Raw genomic sequence first — 24704 nt, forward strand, 5'->3', positions numbered from 1 at the left:
AGTATCGATGTATGAAAAACAAAAAAAACAACAACTTTCAGCTGTTGTAAGTTTGTCGAATGCGGCAGCTCCTTCCCGTTAACCACTCTCGTTTGTCCATCCTAACGAAGCATACGCTGATGTAACTGGCAAATCTTGTACTTTATATTATTCTGAATAACAACTTGGCAAGTTTATCAAAAGTGTCTATCAATGCTGTCCCTCACAGACGTTATGTTATGTATTTTCTGTTTTAGAGGCGGTTTGTCAGGAAGAACAACGTACATTGTTCGAAAACAATCAGACCGATTGCAGATCGCGTCTTGCTGTTGGATCATTGTATTCAGAATATAACCATCTTTAAACACGAAGTCAGATTCAATTTTGCTACCACTGCTTACTGCAGGAATTAAAATAAAACTTTCCACGGTCTATCTGCTTATCGAACAACAGTACTTTAATCAGCATCCACGGCCTGATACACTCACCAGTCAGTAGGCGATAGCGATTTCATTGTTTCTTACAGGACTTCTCATCGATACTAACGCGATAGCCGCGTGGGGTAGCCGTGCGGTGTGAGGCGCCTTGCCACGGTCCGCGCGGCTCCTCCCGTCGGAGGTTCGAGTCCTCCCGTGTGTGTGTGTGTGTGTGTGTGTGTGTGTGTGTGTGTGTGTGTGTGATGTCGTTAGTTTAAGTAGTGTTTATGCCTAGGGACCGATGACCTCAGCATTTTTGTCCCATAGTCCTTACCACAAATTTCCAATTTTTCCTAACGCGATAATTAATATGTTTGTATGTAAATCCAGTACGTCGTGCTATCAGTTTTGTGATGCGTCCTTCCGACGGAAAAACTTTAACGCTCTGCATACTATCGCGCAGATTCATTTAACTTTATCGTTTTCACATTTACTCACTGTTGCCCGACGAAGGAGACATAACACACGGTATGAAGGTTTGTGGGCTATGTATGTAGATGATGTTAAGATCAAGTACTTAGCGGTTACTGAGCAATGCAGCGGACAAGTAACGCATTTATGAAACCATCCACTATTTATAATGCTGTGAATCAGCTGAAATGAATTTAAGTGATGTCCTACGCTACACTAAGCATACTACTGCTAAAACATTTAACGTCTAGAAATCAAGCGGAATGCTATGGCTAAATGGTATTTCACGTCAATATCACTCACCTTTGTGCAGTTTCGCCTTTACGTTACGGCCGTTATACACGTAACACTCAAAACAATTACGACCACTGCGCATCGCGAGACAACGCTGTTTTGTTCCGTTGCGGGCACGTGACACGGTTAACGACAGTACATAAGCGCAACAGAGACGAATGGGGAATTGATGTAGCGATTATACATGCCACAAATGGAGAAATCCACAGACATAAGCTACTTGAACGAAGGACTGGCTGTTATTCGACACCTGGGAACACGCATCACGGAAACGGCGAAGCTAGTCGGCTGTTTGCGTGCTACTGTCGTCAGCATCAGTGTACAGAAGTTGAAAGACGGGGAGCTGACGAGTAGGCGACAATATCCAGAATGAAAATTTCACTCTGCAGCGGAGTGTGCTCTGATCGCACTTCCTGTTAGATTAAAACTGTGTGCCGATCCGAGACTCAAACTCGCGACCTTTGCCTTTCGGGGCAAGTGCTAAGCTTCCCAAGCGCGATTCACGACCCGTCCTCAGGGCTTCAATTCTGCTCTCCTACCTTCTTAACTGCACATAAGCTCTCCTGCGAATCTTATGTGAAGTTAGGAGGCGAGGTACTGGCAGAATTGAAGCTCTGAGGACGGGTCGTGAATCGCGCTTGGGTAGCTCAGTCGCTAGAGCACTTGCCCCGAAAGGCAAAGGTCCCGAGTTAAGAGTCTCGGACCAGCACAAAGATTTAATTTGCCAGGAAGTTTCAGGCGACAAGATGTCGGACGTCCACGCCTCATCATCGAACGCCAATGTCTGACGCTTGCCCGTTGTGTAAAGCAGGATAGGCGGCTCTCTGTGGCAGGTATGATAGAGTACAATCAATGCTGGTGCAGCAAAAGTGTTTCAGAGCACATCGTTAACATGGGACTCCGCAGCAGACGACGCGGACGTATTCCCCATGTTCACACATACGACGACATTCATTATGACTGCAGCAAGTACTTACCATCGAGATTAAACGGTACATCAATTGAAACGTGTCTCCTGGTCGACGCACCACGTTTCTTGTTACACATGAGCGATGGTTGTGTCTGGATATGCTGTCATAAAGGCCAACAGCTGGTCGAAACTTGAACCGCGAACGGATGCATAGGCAGTATTATGCTATGGTGAACATTCACCTGGGCTTCCAAGCGACCTCTGGTGTTAACCGAAGGCGGCAGGTAAACTGTGGACTGCGTGAACATTACTGCGGTCCACATGCATTCCTAAATGTTTGATGACTTCCCTGCGGGCGATGGCATTTTTAGCACGACAAATGGCAGTGTTAAAAGACCAGAATTGTGCTACTATGGCTTCAGGAGCTTGATACTCCACTCTTACCAAAATCGGCTGATCGAACGCGATGGAACACACATACGACGCTATCGAAGGGCCAGCTATGCGCCCACAAAACATCAGGTCGTAATTCACGGGAATTGCATGACTTGTACGGAGACATTTGGCACAGTCAAGTTGTCCTGTACTATTGTTATCATACTTAAACGCTGCGAAGCAGTGCCCACTGTATGACAAATGACCTCTGTTACCAAGCGACTATACCAATTTCAGTTGTGGGTTGCGTTTCTAACGACTTCCAGGGGCAACGAAAATTTGGCTAAATATTTCGCGTAGTTATTGACTGAATTTAAATGTTTTTCATAACCTGTTGATTAAGAGTCGTAATATCATGTTAAAACTTTAGCACAATACGACAAGTATTAGAGTCAAAACTTACGGGTGAGTGACGCCTGGAAGGCCTGGAATGTCCCTGGCCAGCAGCAGATCTGCACCGGGCGGTTGTAGCTGCAAAAACAAACCAGGGGCGTGAAGGCACACCATCTGCTGAAAATCTACAGCTACACAAAAGAATGCGTCCTGCGTCCACTAAGCCACGAAGGTGCAACTGTTGCGTTTCAGTATCTCAAAACATTTTTAGAAATGTGTGGGGAGGAAGTCATTAAGAAACAATGTTCAGATTCTAGTACGTCCGAATTGCAAGGGTGAATCAATTTAGTTCTCCGTTGCACAGTTGCGAAGAATCATAATAATATCGTTACTTCATTGCCACTTTATGCTAAGCCCCGCAGCGCCCAGATACCGATGCAAGGGAATACCGCGACGCTACTGGACCACAGGATGCATGCTGTGTGAACTTCACCTCGATGTCAGTATTTACTCACCGGATCCGCCGCATCGCTGTCGTCGGACAGCGTCAGATCCTTTTCCAGTAGATCCCTGCAACAGACGAAAGACATTTGCTTTTAGAAAGACGCATTCTTTTATATCCCAAAACTCGCCAAGGAGAACTACTGCGTCACAGAGTTCTCGGGCATAGGGTAATTAAGGGAAGGTGTCCGCATCGCTACGTTGCGGCCACCAAGTAATGCACAATTTTATGCTGATCGCAGATACGGCTATAATCAATCCATTTAAGAGACCATCACCAGTGGTACATCTTAATCTTTTAAATGGTTAATATGTTAGTCGAAAAAGCTAATCAAACATTTCATAGTAATGAAGAACGTTAGGTAATAAATTTAACGTACTACTACTTCTACCGCACTTTCCCACGAGAACTGAATCGTTACTTCTCTTATCCTCACCTGCTCGTACAATACCAGCATCTCACCTGGAACGATCTGTGATGCAATGGGTTGGGTATCACTTGATAGCACCTTAATGGTTGTCTTGTGCGTGTCAAATTTAAGAGAAATGTTTCTTATGTACGTCCGCACGTAATTTGTCCTCAAGGAAACTGTTCTACAGCAATCTGCTTTAACGCCTAAAAGGTTTACAATGGGACCGTGACATAAAATACTTTTTTTATTAAGTTAAATCCTGGAGCTGTACATCCTGAACAAATGTCTTCCTTGGTAAGGGAAAGACATAATAAAAAAATAGGAACGAAAGAGGGAACTACTCTCAGCACAAAAATCTGCGACAATTTTTCCTCATTCTGCAACCTTGACAGTCGTTCGGGATTAACTGCAGGAAGATTTGTGCAAAACGAAGGTGGTATTCGAGCCCGACAACATTCGCTGAAAGCACACTGTTCAGAAATATTACACTTTAGCGCATGTGGTGCTAACTAGGTCCACATTCCGCTATCAATGACAAACCTGAACAGAATGTTATGTTAGCGGAAGCTCTGTCAACCATTCCCATTTTGGGTCTATGAACCTGGGTGAGTAACATCTCTCGTATGATTTTAACGGCAAAAAGCACACCTGAGCTGTCACGTCTTTTCGCTGAATTCGCTTAATAGCATACATGTGTGCGCAGCGTAATTCGAGCCCTCCTACGAGACTCTCACGTCTCTCCCCGGAAGCTTCCGTACTTTTTTCACTTTAACTCCTGCTACTGCTGTATTTGGCAAAATGTTCCGTGTTCCGCCAGCACATCCTCCTCTTTCTCAGTGCTCCTGCGGTGACTGAAGCCAGTTAGCGTTAAGTAATAAAGCAACGCATAAAGGCTTGTCTACGTAAGCCGTATGCAAAATTTACCTAAATATTACTAAGAAGATCGTGAGTCACCTCAGAGATGGGACATTAGTAAGCTTTTGTGTGGTACGCCCTGGAAACCTTACACACGAAATTCGCCCACTGCTCTTTTACACGGTTCTAAAATGTTGGCGTTCGATTATTTTTCCTCCTCTTCTTCACGCTTTACACCCTATATTCTGGGACATCTCCGACTGCACGGTGAGTCACGAACTTCTGTTTCGATTCTATGCGACGAGGTTGTCTGCTTATCACTAATTAAGAAAGAGCATCAAGAATTTGGGCTACGCAACGTTCAAATTTCAACTGCAAAAGCATTACTTACGCACTTTACCGTTTCTTGTCAATTTCCATAAGAGAAATATGCTTTGCTTGAAGCTGGACAGGAAATGCGAACTTACATATCCTTGCAATATGCTGACAAGCGGAATCCCGGTATTGCGTAGAGTCTTCTTAACGATAACTTACAGATGCAGAACTTCATTTCTGCCTCAGGACTATCGTTGCTAGTCGGCTGCCATTCTTCTGTCAACAATCGATCGCTGTCAAGGGAAGCAAAGGAAACTAGTCAGAGATATTTTAGTGATTCAAGTCGCCAGTGGTACGACGTTCACAACAGATATTCGAGGAAAGCAACGGCTACGAAAGTAATTCCACCACGAATAGACACTACTAAAAAAAGTATACATGAAATAAACACACATGTATTTACGATTATTTCGAAACATTTACAACTAACTATATTCAGGGCCCTCGGGAAAGCAAGAAATTGTAGCTTTACAGTATCACAGAAAACAGCGCAATAATGTTTGGATTATAGTAATTATTTTTTGGGTTCGTCGCGAAAACAAGATAAACGCGATATTTTCCCTTAAATTTGTGCGCTCGCGTTTGAAACTATACAATATCTTTTGTATACAGAACAGCATCTTCCCTCTTCGGTATAACGACAAGATTATTGTTCTGTGACTTAACGCCGACACAATGCTAGATCTGGTAGGTCCTGACGGGGCGTTTCGCATATTGCAAGCAAAATTCAAATTACAACGAATGTTATGGTGAACGAATTTCTACTAAACAAATAATCCACGCTGTAACGCTTCGACTTAACGGTGTCTTATTTTAAATTCTAGGCTTTGTTTCAGGTAATTACATGATCCTCCATACTACACTGTCTTAGGCCCAATTAAAATATTTGCGAACCGCCGGATCCTCTACAGATCGCTGAACGTTGAATTTCAGGTTTGGGGGAAACATCATTAAAGCCCCCTGCAAACTTTCAAATTCGATGTTTGTTATCCAGGGATTTGTCAAACAAGTGCGCATATGAAGTAACTAAATTTATCCAATTTAACCACGCTTCTGAAATAGTTGTTAAGCTCTGCGTATCATGTCGCGATGAATGGTGCAATGCGGGATTACAAGCTTTAAATCTCGGAAATTTTCTCCAGACGCCAGATCTCAAATTTTTAGATAATGGCCCGGCAAACAACTGGATATTGCTTGACAAACTCAAGTTTAAACGGTCAACCTTGTTTAGCAAACTGGCCGTCAATCAAAATTTCAATCAAATGTCACATTAAGTCTATGTTGGACAAACGTGACAGCACTCAGCCTTGTATCCTGACAAACACGTATAGTTTGACAAACTGTTTACTCGTATAATGTGATATTAAGATAGTGTATGAGTCGTGTATGAAAAGTATGCTTTACTTGAACAAAAGAGGATTTTTGGTACTTAAACTGATAATTTAATTGCTACGTTAATAACCCGCTCAGATAGAGGAGCACGTTGAAGAGCGTTTCCGGGACGGGATTCGGGAATACGAGTCTGCCACGGATAGAATCCGTCTCGCGGATTAACGACTACATTAGGTAAGCCGTACGTCAAACACCGCGGGCTAGGGCCCAAGCCCTAGCCACTTACACGATACGCAAACACACTCAGAACAACTTCTCACACTTTTACATGCGAATACTCTAGAAGCAGACAGATGGCATGCGCAAATTCCGTCTCAAGAAGAATTGCTACGTTACTAATAAATCTGAATTATCTACCTAAGGTAAGACTTCGATTGAACTATTAAACAAATATCTCGACTCTTAATCAATGTAAACTTGCCATCTTCTGTAACAAATGAATGAAATGACAGTTTACGCCGGCAGCGGTGGTCTAGCGGTTCTAGGCGCGCAGTCCGGAACCGCGCGACTGCTACGGTCGCAGGTTCGAATCCTGCCTCGGGCATGGCTGTGTGTGATGTCTTTAGGTTATTTAGGTTTAAGTAGTTCTAAATTCTAGGGGACTGATGACCACAGATGTTAAGTCCCATAGTGCTCAGAGCCATTTGAACCATTTTTTTGACAGTTTACGCCCATTCTGCCAATTCAGTATCACGACATGTTGCATGTAACGTCTCCCCGTCCCACCCATATAGTCATTCTATGAAAAGTCGTCCTTTAATTTTAATGATGTTCCTTTCCTTCGACGGCGACAAAATTAACATTACGGAAGCATATTCGGAAGTTACATCCGGTATATCTATATTCGCTGATTTATCGTAAATTATCGAGAAGCTGACTAAGGGAACCAGCAAAGCAGTTATCTACGCGAGTGCGGAAAAACATTTGTTCCCGACTGCAAATCGGTTTTCTGTGTTCCCTCGAAAACAATATATGGAAACTAACACACACGCCGTTTGTCGCCTTACCTGTACCTGTTCGAAGACTGAAATTTCAATACAGTGGCAGAACAATAGAAGACAAGTGGACAAACGAAAAATTACCCATCGTTCCATTGCATGAATATTAGACATTTCAGAATTCCAGAAAGAGATACAGCAAAGCAACATGCACTTAAAATCAGTTTTAAACTACTTAGTTGCTTTTAATTTGGGTGGTGCTCGATTTACCAGTTCTTCTGAAAGGTAGGGCGCTGTTCGTTCTAGATAGTTTCAAGTATGGCAATCTCCCCCCCCCCCCCCCTCCCCAAGAAGTCCCATCGACGAGGTCATCAGAGATGGCACTCAACTTCGGATTGGGGAACGATGGCGAAGGAAATTGATCGTGTCCGTTTCAAGTGAATCATCCCTGCATTTGCCTCAAACGATTTCGGAAAACAATATAGGTGCCCACACAGAAATTTGCATCACCGTCGTCCCTCGCTTGCTAACATACCACGGGTTTTTGTGGTGGAGTACTCATCTAGGTTGTGAGATCAGACTATCAGGCATCAGAAAAGTTTGCTTGGACTGATGGGACGCGGTACACGTTGGAACAGACCGAAGAGTTGGACAAAGACCGCATGAGACATTGTATCCTGTTTACCGAGAAGACACTGTTTGGTGAAATGGAAGATATATTATCATGTCCGCAATGTCTACACATGATGAAATGGTGCCTCTGACGGGTGTGCTACTGGCTCTCACCAATAAATTGGAACGTACGGTAGTATCATGTGCGTACTGGTGTAGTAATCAAAGCGACCTAACCTACGACTCCTGTGTCATTCTATCGCTCCCTGCTTGCATCAGAATGGTTTGGAGAATTCTTTTGGACCACGGCGGCGCACTTTGTATGGACCCGCAGGTCACGAAACCTCGGTTGTACGAGTGCCTCTGGGATGCCATCGAGTGAGTTGTGAGTGTTGTATCCACCACTGACCAATATCAGTTATGTGTGGCTATCGATGGATCATGGGTGAGGATGGATTTCCCACGTGGACTCGTTGCGCAACGCCAGGTGGAGTGGGAGGCAGACAGTCGGGGAGGGGGATATAGTCATGTCCGCAAAGATTTTTCATCGCTAACTAGGAGTTATAAGAAGAACGTAATAGTTGACAGGGTATTTCACAGGACTTGGAGGCTGCTAGTCCTTAGCGACGTCTTTTCACGGTGAGATAGTTGCAGTGAATACATTATCTCAGAAAGACAACCGGTCGCCGACAAATTACTGGTCCGATAAATCCTTCAGCGCACACCATACATCCTGAGGCGTGTTTTCTGTCCGTCTGCCCACGATATGGCATTTTGCTATCAATTAAGTCATGAAGTTCCGTGCAACTTTCCATTCTCCCATTCTGGGAGAAAGCTAAATTATAAGTAAGACCAAGCACTACTACTGAGCTATAACGCAGAACCTCACCAGGCAGAGAGAGATGAATGTGGGTACTTCAAACTTTGCGTGAGTAGATATCCCCGGTTACCAAGAGGAAGCCATTACATATACATAAACTGGACTGACAGTTATTGGTATTATATTGGAAGCAGCAGTACATTACTGGATTAAGGTCAACTACTGATCGATCTACTTCTCGAGCATTCTAAATAGGTACATTGCGTGTGTGCAACCAGAAACCCGCGCCGGCTGTATTCCTCGTCTCCTCTAGTTTCTACCCGGCCATATTTTTACAGACACATTATGGAAATACTTTTTCAAGTTAAATGCCCCAGTGTGTCCTCGTCAACGGACAGCATCTTCTGTGAGAAGCACGTTCAGTCTGCTGTGCGAAATATAATTGTGCTTATTTTGGCACAACCATTTTCTGTTCACTGTTTTAAATTGTTCTGTTTAAAATAAACATACTGTTAGTTCCAAAACGTTCAATTTTTCTGTTCGTGGATGAAACTAAGTTACTGTACAACGCTAGAAGGGTTAACAGGGATTACAAACGTCGAAAGTGAACAATAAGGTACATTACGTAAATGTGTGGGCTTCCACAATGTCAGTCTGAATAGTTGCGTCATTTCTAAATATGGAGTTTGTTATGGCTCTTTCAAAGTGACGTGTCCTATTATTTTGCAGTATTTTATTCAAATAAGCGATATAATTTGATATTGCACATTTCATTACAAGCAATAACAAAAAAACTTTGAACGACGCCAAAAATATGAGGAAATTACTACGGTAAAAAAGTTCGTCAATTTAAAACATCCTTATCACACCAGTGTCAATACTTTGAACGCATACTTCTAGTAAACACGCGTTAGTATATTAAAAAGTGTCAGTTCCTGTGTGCCATGTGATTAACTATCGCATTCATATCTATCACAGACTAACAGCTTTCTGAGCCAGTCAGAAGACAGAGCACTACACAAAACCAATAATAATGATGACAAGAGGTACATTACTTAACCATCCAGTAGGTCGACGATTCAGTATAGTCTTGACCCATAGTCAACAGAGAGATGGGCATGTAAAGCAATATAGCTGGCAAAATTATTTACGAGATGATGATCTATAAAGGCAAATTAAAATTCAGTGTATATGCAACAGCTTAATGGGGAACGTGTACTCAAACTAGCTGATAGTGTGCTCATCGCGGTGCGTTAACTTCCGAATAGATGAGGTCGTTGCACTTGGGCGGATGAGGAGAAAATGTACAGCGCTAACCTGTGCGAAGTGGTTCGAGCTTTTTTTTTCCTCTCTCGAAAAGAGTTCCGCAAACCGACCCTACGCTTCCGGGTGGCAAGAAAGGGGACTCCGTGGAGGATCCCAGGAGAAACGATTAGATCGTGCTGTAACTCGGCTCCGTGCTGCCTATCATGTACTAGTCATTCGTCGTCCCAGTGCAGCGTTTAACGCACTAGGTATCAATAGGACGTCAATGTGGAAGATTAGCACGGAGTAACTGCATTACTAACGAATAAGTAAATGAACGTTTGGGCCCAGCCCTTTGCGAGGCTTTTGATTTGGCACAAGTTATTTACTCAAGATGCTTCTGTTTTGGACTCACGAGGATTACTGGTCATCGTCAGATAAGACGAATTCAGTCGCCGGTCATCGTACATAGGATACCCACGTCAAAATCAATTAATCACTACCTAAAGGTGAAACAGTGTCAAGGAAGTGCTGCAGGGAGTTTGTCGGTTTTTTGAGCAAACAGCGAGGTTATTGGTCCCATTAGATTAGCGAAAGAAGTCGGCCGCGCCCTTTCAAAGTAGTATTTGCATGGATTGATTTAGGGAAATCACGGGAAACCCTGATTTCGGGAAATCACGGGAAACCCAAAGCAGAATGGCCGGACGCGGGTTTGAACAGTAGTCCTCCCGAACGCGAGTCCAATGTGCTATCCACTGCGTCACTTCGCGCGCTGCTGTGACGAGATTTGTTTCCGAACACAGCAGTGATGAGAAAAAGCTAGCTGGCTTGCGGCGACTTTCGAACTTAAAGAGTTCTCGCACGCGACCGGAAGTAAGTTTCATTTCAACTTTTTTCGTTGTGCCCTGCTCTCCCTCAGTCACGATACGCCTTGCCCTACGTCAACGTGTTTAATTTCCAGCTCACTATCTAAAGCCCTGCAGACGCAGAAGGGCAGTAATACAAACTGTTATCTTCACCGCACGATTTATGGTTGCAGTGTGGGCTAAAGTGCTGTGTTTACACTTCAATACCTTCTGGTCGTGCCTGTTACTGCGCAGTTACTGTACGTGTCAAAATTGAAAGACGTGCTGACTTTTCTACGGGAGAGGGGGGCGAAAGGTACGAAAGTAATGCTCCGTCCACATCGTTAATTCATTCATGGAGCTCCTTAAATCCTGCCGAAAATGTGAACCTTCAGGGACGAAAAGAGAGTGAAAACATGAACTCTAAGAACCCAAATAGTACGCTGTATTAGCAATAAACTGTTACTGTACAACGCTAGCAAACTTTAACATAGAAAATTAGAAGGGAACCCAGGACTCTGAAAGAAATTACGACTTCCTTCGTTGTATGAAATAGCTGTTGTCTGATAATTTATTAGTGAAACAGAAGAGCCACACTTTAGTGTTGAAGGAGTCTTTCACCATTCTTCTAAAGCGCTTCATGAAAAACGTGATCGTCGGGCGAGGGGTTAGAATGACTGTTCTGTCTTCTTTCTCACTGTAGCAAACTTAAGTGTGGAAAGTCGGAGAGAGGTACTGGCAGAGCTAAGCTGCGAGGCCGGTCAACAATTACGCCTGCCTCAGTCGGTTAAGTGCATTGTCCGAGAATGGCTAGATTTCGGATTCGGGTCACATTCCGGAACTCAGTTTTTAATCAGCTAAAAAGTTTGTTAACAGAACAAACCTCACTGAAGAATTAAGAATCACTCGTAAATTTTGAATACCTCTGATTTATGCTGTCATGGAATGGTCCAGTAACTTTTTAACACTTAAAAATGAGAGCCAGGTGGTTTTCATGACGTTCCTCACAATGCTGACCGTCTTTACATTGCCTATGTTCACCTTACATGAGCGTGTGTTGTACGCTTTAGCAGCGTCACGGTGTTAATAGGATCCGAAATACCTAGTTTTATGTACCATTCCCATACTTCAGATTGTTTAACCTCCAATTGCTCGTTGATAAGGCGTTACATTAGACAGTCTATAACAACAATAGTCTACTTCCACTGCAACATAGTCCGAGAAAGAAATGTGGAACTCAAAACAGGCCTTCATGTTATGCCTTTTTTAACACTGACGTGTTTTTAGACACTTGGTATACGATAAGGTCCAGGAATTAACGCATAGCTGACAGTCCCCACAACAATATCTGTGCTCTGGCAATGATAATTTTCATTAGTAATATTAACCCAGTATTCTTCGAAACTATGAAATATCAGTGCCAAAATTCAACAGACACATTATATAAAACTTCTACAGAAACGGAACTGCAGTTCTAATAGTCGAAGGACATGAGCGAGAGGAAGACAGTTGAGAAAGGAGTGGGAGTGTTGTAGGCCATTCCCCCCCACACTTCTCAATGTGTACGTGTAGCAAGCACTACAGCAAGCTAAATTGGAAAAAACGGATTTGAAGCCTAATGTGAAGAATTAAAAAGGTAAGTTTTGCCGATGATATTGTAATTCTGTCTGAAACGGCAAAGAATGTGCAAGATAATTTTAACGGAGTTTATACTGTCCTGTAAAGAGGTTATCAGACGAATACTGGCCGAAGTATAACATGGATAATGGAATATAGTAGAATTATATCAGACGACACAGAGGGAATTTGGGCAGCAAGTAACTGACAACGGAGGAAACAAGGAGGATATAAAAGGCAGCCTGGCAATAGAAAGAAAGCGTTTCTGGAGAAAAATAAATATGTTTATACCCAACATACAAGTAAGTGCCGGGAATCTAGTCTGACGGTACTTGTCTGAAGTGTCACCTTGGACAGACATGAACGCGGACGGTAAACACTTCAGACAAAACCCCGAACGGAAGCTATTGAAATGCGTGCTACAGAAAAATGCTGAAGATTAGATGGGGGGATCGGATAATGACGTGGTATTAAAATTAAATAGAAATGGTGACGGAAGAAGTTTTGACAAACCTGACTAAAAGAATGAATCGGTTGATAGGACATATCAAGGAAATGGCAGTTTGGTAATGGAGCGAAGTGTGGGGGATAAAAATTGCAAACGGTAGATCTAGGCGCGACTACAGCAAGCAAGTGCGAGTCAGTGTTGTTGTGAAAAGAGGTTTTTCAAACCTGTCTTCGGATTGACTGAAGATCAAGAGCAACAACAATGACGCCGATGACAATGACGACAACGGAGAGGGCCTTAAGAATCGACCTGAGGTTGCCTAACATCTCTATTGTCAGGACTGGGAGGGGTGGCGGAGCCGCACACCGCACTCCAGATCACGTAGCACCCGTCTCTCGTCAGACTGGCAGCCAGCGACAGGTACGGAGCCACGCTGTCCAGTGTGCCGAGAGCGGCCCTTACGTAACGGTGACCTCGGCAGTTTGCGCTGCCGGCTAAGCCGCCGGCTTTACGTCCGCTCCCGAGCGGCCAGTCGGTCTACTCTCTCCCTCTCTCACTGGGACGAAGGGCTTCCGTAGCAGGGACGTGCGAACCTATCGGTGCTCACGGACACTCCGCTGACTCAGGCTTCCACACCCAGCGGTTATTCTTTCAAATTGAGGCAATCCCGGTCGCCGACTTCCTACAGCGATAGCTAAGTTAGGAGGGTAGCCGAACAGAGAATTGTCTCTTCCACGTGGCGGAATCCGTCGTTCTGTAACAAGTAAATAGTAAAACTGTCATCAACTCGTCAACACAGTGCTTTGCTAGGGATGGCCATATTAGGGGTGGTATGCCGCCGCCTTCTTCCTATCTCTACCAAAGCACAGGAGGACCTACAGTTTAACGTAGACTCCGAACCACGCTGGGACTCGGCATTTTTCACACGAAGACACATTCCCGGAGGTGGAAGTACTGATAATTGAGAGATAAGAAAACCTTCGTCTGACACGGGGTCGAAACGAGGTCTTTTGATCTGTAATCTGGCACTAACACTGAACCACTGCTAGCGACAGTTTTTCTCTGCCTGTAGACTACTTCGATCTGTGTAACTTCCGTAGCACAGCGCGTGACCCACTGGTTTTATACCGTAGAACCCTGTAGCGAGGTAGGTTCAAGATGCTCGCTACATGGTAAGAAAGTTGATGACTAATGTCCCGTTGGCACAAAAATACGAGACACGTAACACTATTTTCCGTTGGACATGACTCCATGTAACAATCCTGTTATATAATTCAAGTTATGATCATCATTTAGCAGCTCCAGTTACCAGATGTCGTGTACAGATGTCTTCCACTTCTTTTATCATGATAAATACTATTAATGACACCGTCCAGTGTTCCTCCTCTCGCTGCAAAGTCCATCTTTTTATGTCTATCCAGTACGTTCTTCGTCTTCTTATTCGCTGATTCTCTCTCTCTCCCTCTCAGATTTGCTTGATGTGTCCTAGTTGTTGGTTCAGTCTCCGTGTGCCCAACCTCTTGGGTCTAAATATTGTCAACTGTTCTGGTAGTGCTTTCTTAATCCCAGCCATCTCTCACATCTTAATTTGACCATTTTTGCAGTCTGTATCGTGGACTTGAGGCATGTAGTCGTAGTGAGTCACTCTTTGTGAGGTAGCGTATAATTCAATTGATAATCTCGAAAAACGGGTATCTGACTAACCACATTTTAATCTGAACCACCGTTCCTACAGTACATTAGTCCATCAGCTCTTACTGCTGGTCTTGCAATGACATGGTACTGAACTACAACTACGATCATCCGTGTACACGTTAATTTCTACGTAGTGAGTGTATAACATACTGTGAACAGCGCACCACCACCACCCCTTTGGCTCAACCCAAACAAACAAAAAAGAAGCGCAGAAAATTAATTCCGGTTATATTACCGGTATCACTTGCTTACAGTGGACAGCTAACGTTACAACAGAGGCGTGAGACGGGGGATATGACAAACGATGGATATCTGCAACAGATAGTGAGTAAGTATTTTAGGCGTCCCAGAATACGGCCGTTCCCTTCGTTTGTAGACGCAGGAATGATTCGGCTCGAATGTTTGTGCAGCTTTTCCGCTCTTATCGAATCATAGAAGGAACAATTGCCCATGCAATACCCGGTATCCAAATGTATTGTTCAGTTACTTCCCTGCGCTTCTGTTGTCCACTTACAAATACTGCATCGGTACGCATATAAACAAAGGAGAGCAATAATGGAGACTGTCAGGCAAGTTTCACAGATCATAAAGGCAAAATATAAACCATACAACGGATACAACCGGGAAGCTACAAGCAGTGATACATCGGCACAAACTGATACTGACAAATTTTGTTAAGAACTTCAATAAGTTGTTTGTTGTAACATCCTTCGTGTAGTAAATCCAATTTTATTCCACTGCCAATATACCCACCAAAACGGGATGGTTCTTATTTTATTTGCTACTGTATTTTGCCGGCCGCGGTGGCCGAGCGGTTCTAGGCGCTTCAGTCCGGAACCGCGCGACTGCTACGGTCGCAGGTTCGAATCCTGCTTCGGGCATGGATGTCTGTGATGTCCTTAGGTTAGTTAGGTTTAAATAGTTCTAAAGTTCTAGGGGACTGATGACATCCGATGTTAAGTCCCATAGTGCTCAGAACCATTTTGAACCTACTATATTTTATTTACCTTAATCTTTTAATTTCACGAACAATAACCTTGTTACGCATTACGGATAGTTTCCAGTAATTCAGTACAACACCTGTTCCGCCAGGTAATGACACCTGATGTCCTCGTCCTCTTTAATATCCTCAGGACAAAGCTTAAGTTTCCTTCTCCACAAATGCAAATTACCCACGCGACATGAGCATATCAGTCCCGGGGAGTGCCAGAAACGCAGACAAACGTGGGCCAACCTCTGGGTCGTGTGGACGAGCACTGCGGGAACCGCGCCAGGGCTGCCAACGTCTGCGACTGGCGGGGAGATGTTTACCCCTCGGCGGAGTGATCGATACCGCCCTTGACGTCACGCCAGATTTACATCCCCGTGCGACTGGGATCACCACCCGTGTCACGGTCATCACTTGTCGCGGCCGGACTGGTAGAAGTAGCAATAGTGCGAGCGGGGGTGGGTTCGACGAACACGGAAAGATACTACGCGAGAACGCGGGCTTATTTCTGGCGCAGCGAGGGCGCTGCTGAATAGCTCTCATTACGAGAGCCCAGCGCCGAACACAGACGAGAGAAGAGGAGGGGGGATGATACGGGAATGGAATGTTTTTTATCCCCGTTGGTGCTGAATGTTTCACTTGTGGTGCCACAGTCAGAGCATTTAATCCGCGGATTTGATCAGAAACTGCCTCACGGAATTTATAACAACGGTCATGTATTCATTTACAGTGGCCACAAGTACGCTGCAGATCTTCACCATTGTTTAGCGTGGCTATTTTCTTTCATGAGATGTCACTCTGCGGCTAGTGTATGATAAAATAAACCGAACTCAAGGCTTCATCGGAAGGTGGACAGATTTAATTGGTACCAATGTCTCTCACCATGTGTCAAATTCTTTACAAGGCTATTGTAATACTTCTTAAGAGTAAGCACATGATTCGATTACATGCTCTACTTGAGACAGCAGACCGACAGAAAACGATTAGATATCTAACTACATCTTAAACTCCACAAGAAATGAAACTGACTGTATCCTTCCACTTTGTGTCAACACACTCCAAGACCACGGCGTAGGGTTCAGGGACTACAACAGCAAGCTGTTTCAGTGGCCTCTGTAGTTAAGAAGGCGCCACAAATACAGTTACGCAAAGTAGGGATCAACACTGCAAATCGCTTCTTGAAATCGTGGTGAGACACGTTAGGATACAGAGCGTAGGTGTATAGGGGAAGCAATTTGTTTTGGTTGGCTTGTTAACTGAGTAATAGGTAGATTCTGCGCTCGCTGTCGCAATGCGTTGTGTGGGGTTCCGAAATAGTCCATTTTAACAAGTTCAGACTACGTTACAAGTTCCATGGACCTTTGGAAAATATGTACTGCACGTTTACTCTGGGTAAATATCGAGGAATCTAACGACAGAATAATTTATTTCAGCGCAATGAAGGTCAAGAGAGAAGATCTTGCGTAGCTTAATTTCATCGCAATGGAAGAAATGAGAAGACTTGTGTTAGTAAATGAAGACCTAGGACACCTACATCGAAAAGCAAAGTTTCCTATATGGGTACGTATCTCGATTCTATTAATTTATTCTATTACGAAATTCAGAATTATGCTGTCGATTTTTACCATGCGTTTGTCAGTATTGGGGTTAAATGCGCTAATATGTCAGACATGACACGTTTATTTGGCAGAAACTAGTCGACCTTCCGCCCTATGCGAGAATAAGCTAGTAGGCGAAGAGGAGTGCTCGGGACCTGGTAGCCGTCTGGGTCAAACACGCGACTGTCGGCGAGCCACGTGCGATTCCCCCCCCCTCCCTTCCCTCCCTCCCTCCCATCCGTTGGGGGGGGGGGGGCGGGAGAGGCAGGAGCAGGCAACCACCCCTCCTGTCAGCTGCAATGTAATGCACGTACCCGATTAGCCGCTTCAGGTGGCACACACTGCTCTATAACTTTGCTTCTTTGACGAGTTCACAACCAGCAAACATTTGCACATTTTAGAAGCCGCTAATTGCAATAGTAAAAAACAATAAATATTGCCACTTCTACACGGTAAAAAAAAAGGGATGAAGCCCCTTCTGCAACAACGTCAAGATTTTAGAGCCACTAAACCCTCGAGGCGTCGTAACTCACGCAACGACGTAGATATAAAGCAGTCAGCCAAATTATTCTTCCGAAAATCGGACTCCTTTCGTAATTTTTTCTACGTTTCGTGACAGGCAATTACGTCTCTCACTTCCCGCGATTTTGCAGAACACTTAAAACTGCTTTCTCTTCGCAACGTCTTTCAGCGCTTACAGCAAATATTCTTACTCCGTCTCAGACGTAATCGCGTCGCTTATCGTCGTTCCCCGCAAAACCGAACTAATTAACTAACTAGTACCGTCAAACACATGAAGCACTAAGGAACTGGCATATGAGAACAACCAACAGTAACTGAGAGCACAATTACTTTCCACGGAAGAGTGATCCAATGAAGACATTAAAAAGGAAGGCAGAAAAATACTGACGTGTAAGCGAGCTGGTGTTGCCAATCCGAGAATCGCGGAGTTGTCGATGCAAATGTTAGCGAGAACTGCCGTCGAGTATTCCAACGCATCATTCGAGAACAAGATCTGTATTTCACGTTACGTATCGGCTCATGTAAGCAGCACTTGATACCTGAGCGAGAGCAATTGCTGGTTGTCAAAATTCTCGGAAGCGTTATGGATTCTTTCCGGGTCTCGAGGCCATAGCTCTCTACTTCACCATGACGACAGCCAACGCTTACGGGAGAACATACGGTTTTCTCTAGTAACTGACTACTATGAGAAGTCTAATGCGTTAATGCGTTATACTGCAGAATGAAATGACGCTTATCGTAGTCCCTAGCCCGCAGATAAAATTGTATTCAGGGTAAAGCATTTAACGTTTTCACTTCAAATAACTGTCAACTCTTAAAATATCTGTAAATGTCTCTTCACCTACTTGAATAGAGTGGGAGCTCATGAAACAATCACGAAGAGACAAGCGATAATTGTACTGCATAACAGTGTATGGTGATAGTAAAAGAATTGTCACCTCGACACAATGAAGTTACGTAATTAATTTTTGTTGGTCTGGCACTATTTGGAACATAGCAAGCAACATCCCCGCAATTTGCTATCTCTATGGGTTCGTATCATCAATGAGTGGCTTCGGCTGGATGTGGAACACCTCAAAACAACATCGTGACACTCTTCCTCGCTTAACTGATGCCGTTATCAAAGCTTCGACGGTGTTAGTGTGACGTCCCTTAGAAGTCAATATTCTGACCGGTGTGCTTACAATCCGGAGAAATGGGCTACATGCTGCCTCCTGAGAACGAAACGGATAGAAGGAAACAGAACTATCCGTCACCGAAACTGCACTCTATACATTAGTTTAGCACATCCACAAGCCCTCCCTTTGCAGAAAGTCGGCACCGCGATATACCAATTGAGAGCATTATGGCAGTCGACTGCCGTAGAGAGAGGACTGGGATATTCGCTGGCACTGACACCGTGACTGCGGCTCAGGTTATCATCGAGCTCTTCCACCCGACTTTTCCTGCAGTACGTCACCTCACAAAAAACTTCCGGGCGACAGGTGGCGTTTCTCACATAATCTGCCCCGCTCCCGGGCACCTTTCCATGTTATTTCTGCGGCCCACGACAGATCACACAACACTTCGGATCAATCTCCGCATCAAGAATTCATTAAGCAAACGTCGAAAGGAATTATATGGTTGAGTAAGCCACTCGCGCAGCGCAGCGCACGCCAACAAACTCCGACCTGGCTACCAGACAGACCGTCATTGTTTCTCAGCTCTCTCCGCACTATGTCACGCAGATCAGGGCACGTGCTAATGTGACCGGTATCTGGCTCGTATCTTCGGCCATGTTATTGGCTGAGAGCATCCACATGACCCATCTTGTAGGAACTTAACTGAAATAAAGAAGAGAAATGGAAAGCTTCTCAGTTCCATATCTGCTATTTGTCACGAGATTTTTGAAAAATATATCTTTCTGTACATAAAATCATTTGTCGCCAAAACATTGAGATGGTATTCTCAAGCCACAGAAATATGTAGCCCTCGTCACTGAAAAAAGAGAGACAAATTAGAAAATAATTTATTAAAAACGTTTTAAGTCCCATACCAGCAAACTCACACGACCTAAGTGCCAATATGCATGTTTTTGTTTCGTTTGCCCTTCATACATTAGCATTACGTTTTATTTGTGATAGTTCAAGTAAACAAATGCAGTAGTAATGGTTCAGTTAATGTAACTTTACTAAATAAAATCAACCTCATTTATTCCATTTTTTTACACGAGTGTAAAAAAATTATAATCAAGAAAAAATCTTGCGGTACTAGCGTATGTTCCTTACAAAAGTTTACACTAAAACCCTCTGTGCTGACGACATTTTTCCACAATTTCGTTTCAGATAAATAATGTTTTAATAGCCATTTGAGATGGATGAGTATGAGAAACGATCATGCTCCAATTGGAGAGCCTGTATCGTCTTTTCTCTCTCCCTGCCATGAAAATGTTTCAGCAGCATTTTTAAAATCAGTTGTAGGCGTTGGAATTACTTGGAATGGGTTCACAGGACTCAACAATCTTGGGTAAATCTTACTTATTTGTCTTCGTTTCTCCTATAGCTGCAAAATCTCAGGCGCAAGTCAAAAAGCACTGCCCACTCACCATAAACTTTTGAGTTACCTCAAGCCATCTCTCAGGCTTAACGGAGGAGACCACGACGCGGCGCGCTTGGAACTCCACTGGCTATCACTGGCTGACAGTCTACTAACGAATATTTGCAACATTTTCTCCTCAGTTTGACTCTTTTGTATCAAATGTGGAGACAAGTAACAGTCCTGACAAAGTAATAGCACTGAAAACGCGTTTTGTGGGGAAAATGGCACTTACAACGTTTTCCATTTCCACTCTTCAAATGTTGATTTCGAGCGTGTTTGACGCCAACATCAGCAAAGCAATATATACGGATCACCGATATTGACCAGACAGCAGAAACTGGTATAGCCATGAAACAATTCTGTGAGCAGCGACTGAAACATACACTGAGGTAATGAAAGTCATGCAATACCTCTTAATATGGTTCCGGACGGGCCTCCTATTGGCCGGCGTAGTGCAGCCACTCGACGCGACATGGAGCAACAAGTTGTTGGAAGTCCCCTGCAGAAATGTGGAGGCATGCTGCCTCTGAAGTCGTCCATAATTGCAAAAGTGTTACCGGTGCAGAATGTGCACCAACTGACCTCTCGCTTATGTCCCATAAATGTTCGATTCATGCCGGGTGATCCGGGTGGCCAAATTATTCGCTGTAAGTGTCCAGAATACTCTTCAAACTAATCGCGAACAATTGTGGTCCAGTGAAATGGCGCATTGTCATCCAAAAAAATTCGATCGTAGTTTGGGAACAAAAAGTCCATAAATGCATATGATCCTTAAGTAGCCGAAAATAACCATTTTCAGCCAATTATAAGTTCACTTGGACCAAAGGACCCAGTTCATTCCATCTAAACACAGCCCATAACACTATGGAGTCACCATTAGCTTGCACAGTGTCTTGTTGACAACTTGGGTTCACGGCTTCGTGGGGTCTGCGCCACACACTAACCATACCATCAGCTCTTACCAACTGAAGTCGGGGCTCGTCTGACCAGGCCATAGTTTTACAGTCGTCTACGGTCCAATCGATATGGTCACGAGTCCAGGACATGCGCAGCAGGCCGTGTCGTACTGTTAGCGAAGGTACTCGCGTCTGTCATCTGCTGCCATATCCCATTAACGCCAATTTCGACGCACTACCCTAACGCATACGTTCGTCGTACGTTCCGCGCTGAATGCTGTGGTTATTTCGCGCAGTGTTGCTTGTCTGTTAGAACTGACAACTCTACGCAAAAGCCGTTCCTCTCTGTAGTTAAGTGAAGACTATCTGCCACTGCGTTGTCCGTGGTTAAAGGTAATTCCTGAATTTGATATTGTCGCCACACTCTTGACACTGTGGATCTCTGAATGTTGCATTCCGCATAGATTTCCGAAGTGTCTCTAGCACCAACTACATTCCGAGTTCTCTGTTTGTTAATTCTCGTCGTGCAGCCATAATCACGTCGGAAACCTTTTCACCTGAATACAAACGACAGTTCCGCCAATGCACAGCCCTTTTATACCTTGTGTACGCGATACTAGCGCCATCTTTGTATGTGCACATCGCTGTACCATAGCTTTCGTCACCTCAGCGTAGTTCTTGGTATATTCTAGGTACCTAATTAATTGTTTTAAGACTGGTACTCTTAAGCGTGTACTCTGCTGCTGTTAAGCGTAGACGGCTTCTTTCCCGTTTCTTTCGTTAACACTATCGTCAATTCAGTCGCACACCAATAATAAACGGCCAGGAATGTTACACAAAATTCCAACGACGATTCACATTAACACAAAGCTTCGTTCATGCATTAAAGCTTCATCCACACAGCGAAAGCCCACATTACGGTCAGTGGAAGACACACACACCTCTTCTTTTCCTGTTGCAGTCGCGATTGGAACGACTGGTAACGAGACTGTGTTTGAGCTCGAATCTCTCTAATTTTAACTTTACAGTGTCTCTGCGCCATATGTACGTACGAGGGAGAAATGTGTTTGTTGACTGTTCTAGGGACGCACGCTCACGGAATTTTAATTGTAAACCACACCGTGATCCACAACGCCTCTGTTGTAGCTGTTCTACTTTGGATTTTCTCTACTTACTCTACCAATCCTACATGCCAAGGGTCCCGGATTGACAAGCAGTTGTGTGTAGGCCTACCGAGCGCTTTGTAAGCTGCTTCCTTGGTGGGTGAAGTACACTTCTTGAGAATTCTGCAAACGAATTTCAGCTTGGCAACTGCCTTTCCCACTATAAGTTATAGGCAGCCCTTCCAATTTAAATAGGCTTCTCCCATAGAAACCTACATTTCTCTGTTTGACAACGGGCCTTAGTGAACTGGGGATATCAAAATGCAATGTCGGCAAAATAAAACTTGCCATGAAAATATTTATAAGACTGGCGCAGAACTGACCCTCGCTAATGAACACGAGACATGTCCATCAAAGAAAATGCTGGAAATTTCGATGCACTAATCGGATGCTGTCGTATGTCTGCACATGCTCATCTTCCGCATGCTCGGTCAGGAGTATCTCACTGTGTCAGCGGGAGCATTATGCAAAGTACGACTCTGGAAAATTTGGAGAATTGTGTTCGCTAGAGTTTCAGACTGGAAATGTTTCGTCAAAACCGCCAGCGAAGTCTGTAATACGAAACTTCGTGGTAAAAAATGGCGCGAAATGGGCTCTGTAGGAAATAAAAGTTATCGTCCGAGACGAGTCTAGCACCAAAAAACATTGCTCGAGTGATGTGAAGCCTAATTCAGAGAGTCCAAAGGACCTCTCGCGCGTTGAGTTGTGACGAAGGTTTCTGTGTGAAGTGGAATCAGGACTTCTCGAACCTCGGTTTTTCAATTGTTCGGATGAGTCATGGTTCGGCCTGTCAGAGTATGTAAACTGACAGAACATGGCACATTGTGGACAAGAAAATCCCTGTCAGCGCAATAATGGTCGTTACATTATCTCAAGATTGGTGATTTGTGCGCAATATCTGGTGTTCGCATCGTAGCACGACTGTTTCACCGAACTGTTTATGCTACCCGGTATGTTCAGAAACTGTTTAATCTATATGGGGATCCACTCACAGAAGATGAATCACTGTACGGATATTTTCAGTAAGATGGAGCGACAGTATACGCCACCTTGACAACCCCGTCAGGAGTGCATGACGTGTTTGGTGAGAGGATGAATGCAATCTCTTGGCCACCTCCATCGCCCTAATCTCTGCCCCAATAGTTTTAATCTATGGTGCAAATTGAAGGATCAGGCATACTCAAATACTTCTCTGACGCTAACAGCTCTAGCAGAGCAATGAAAAGGCTATTTAATAACTGTAGCTCTATTTCGCCCGCCACGAATTTACGTGGTGTATCAAAAGGATAATTCGATTTGGCACGTCTATATTTCTGAAACTAATAGACATATACAATGAATTTCGTTTTATGATGAACGGGAAACTCATTTTTTTTTGTCATATCTCTTCATAAGTGTTCAATATGCACCCCTTGAGATGCACGGCATATGTCAATGCGGTATCCACATTGTTCCCACACTGCAGCGAGCAATTCTTGAATTACAGTTTCCACAGCTGCTGTTATACGATGTCTCGGTCCATTCATTCTTGTTGGTAACAGTGGGACGTAAACAGTGTCTCATAAATCCCCACAAGAAATAATTACATACAGTTGGGTCCGGTGACCTTGGAGGTCAGTACTGTACGGCTGAATCATTTGGTCTTTTGATTTAAAAATTCCCGCACTTCCAGATGCCCCACAACCTGTTGGTAAATGAAGTCGTTCCGATCAGTCTCCAACTGTGGGAAAAGATAGTTCTCAAGCATGTGGAGATATGTGCCTCCTGTAACAGTGTTCTCGGCAAAGAAAAATGGACCATACACCTTTTCCCGTGAAACTGTACAGAACATATTAAAATTTGGAGAATGCCTATCATGTTGTAAAACTCGATGTCGTTGTTCCGTACCCCGTATTACCCCATATTTTCACATTATGACTGTTCACCTTTCCATTTAAATGAAATGTTGGTTCGCCACTAAAGACCAAGCGTGGAAAAAAACTGTCATTCTCCATCTTGTCAAAAATGAAATTACCCAACTCCACACGTTGTTGTCACCTTCACAAAGAGCTTGCAGTAGCTGAATTTTGTATGGTATCATCTGTAAACATCGACGCAAGACATGCCAGACGGCCATCGGGGGCATGTCGGGCTGTCGAGTTGCGTCCGTCTGGCTGTCGAGTTGCATGGCGAACAGATTTCTGCAGACCCCTTGTGAAACGACGGCGGATGCGTTCGACATCTGTGTCAGACACTCGGGGACGGCCCGGCGTTTTGTCTTTACACGAACAACCTGTTTCTCCGAATTGTTCATGCCATCGTCTAATGCTCTGTGCAGCAGGAGAATCCACACTACACCTAGTGCGAAAGTAACGCTGAACAGTTAT

At 44.1% G+C, this 24704-nt stretch overlaps 1 protein-coding gene across 1 annotated transcript in view; it reads right to left on the reverse strand.

Annotated features, from left to right (window-relative positions):
- Positions 1 to 24704, reverse strand: part of LOC126094609 (AF4/FMR2 family member 1) — a 173343-nt gene that overhangs the window by 42322 nt on the left and 106317 nt on the right. The window contains exons 5-6 of the mRNA XM_049909085.1: positions 3354 to 3408; positions 2909 to 2976 (exon numbers count right to left, since the gene is read on the reverse strand). Coding sequence (XP_049765042.1) covers positions 2909 to 2976; positions 3354 to 3408 — 123 coding nt within the window. The remainder of the gene's footprint in view (positions 1 to 2908; positions 2977 to 3353; positions 3409 to 24704) is intronic.

Source organism: Schistocerca cancellata, chromosome 8 (genome assembly GCF_023864275.1).
Source record: "Schistocerca cancellata isolate TAMUIC-IGC-003103 chromosome 8, iqSchCanc2.1, whole genome shotgun sequence".
Taxonomy (NCBI): domain Eukaryota; kingdom Metazoa; phylum Arthropoda; class Insecta; order Orthoptera; family Acrididae; genus Schistocerca; species Schistocerca cancellata.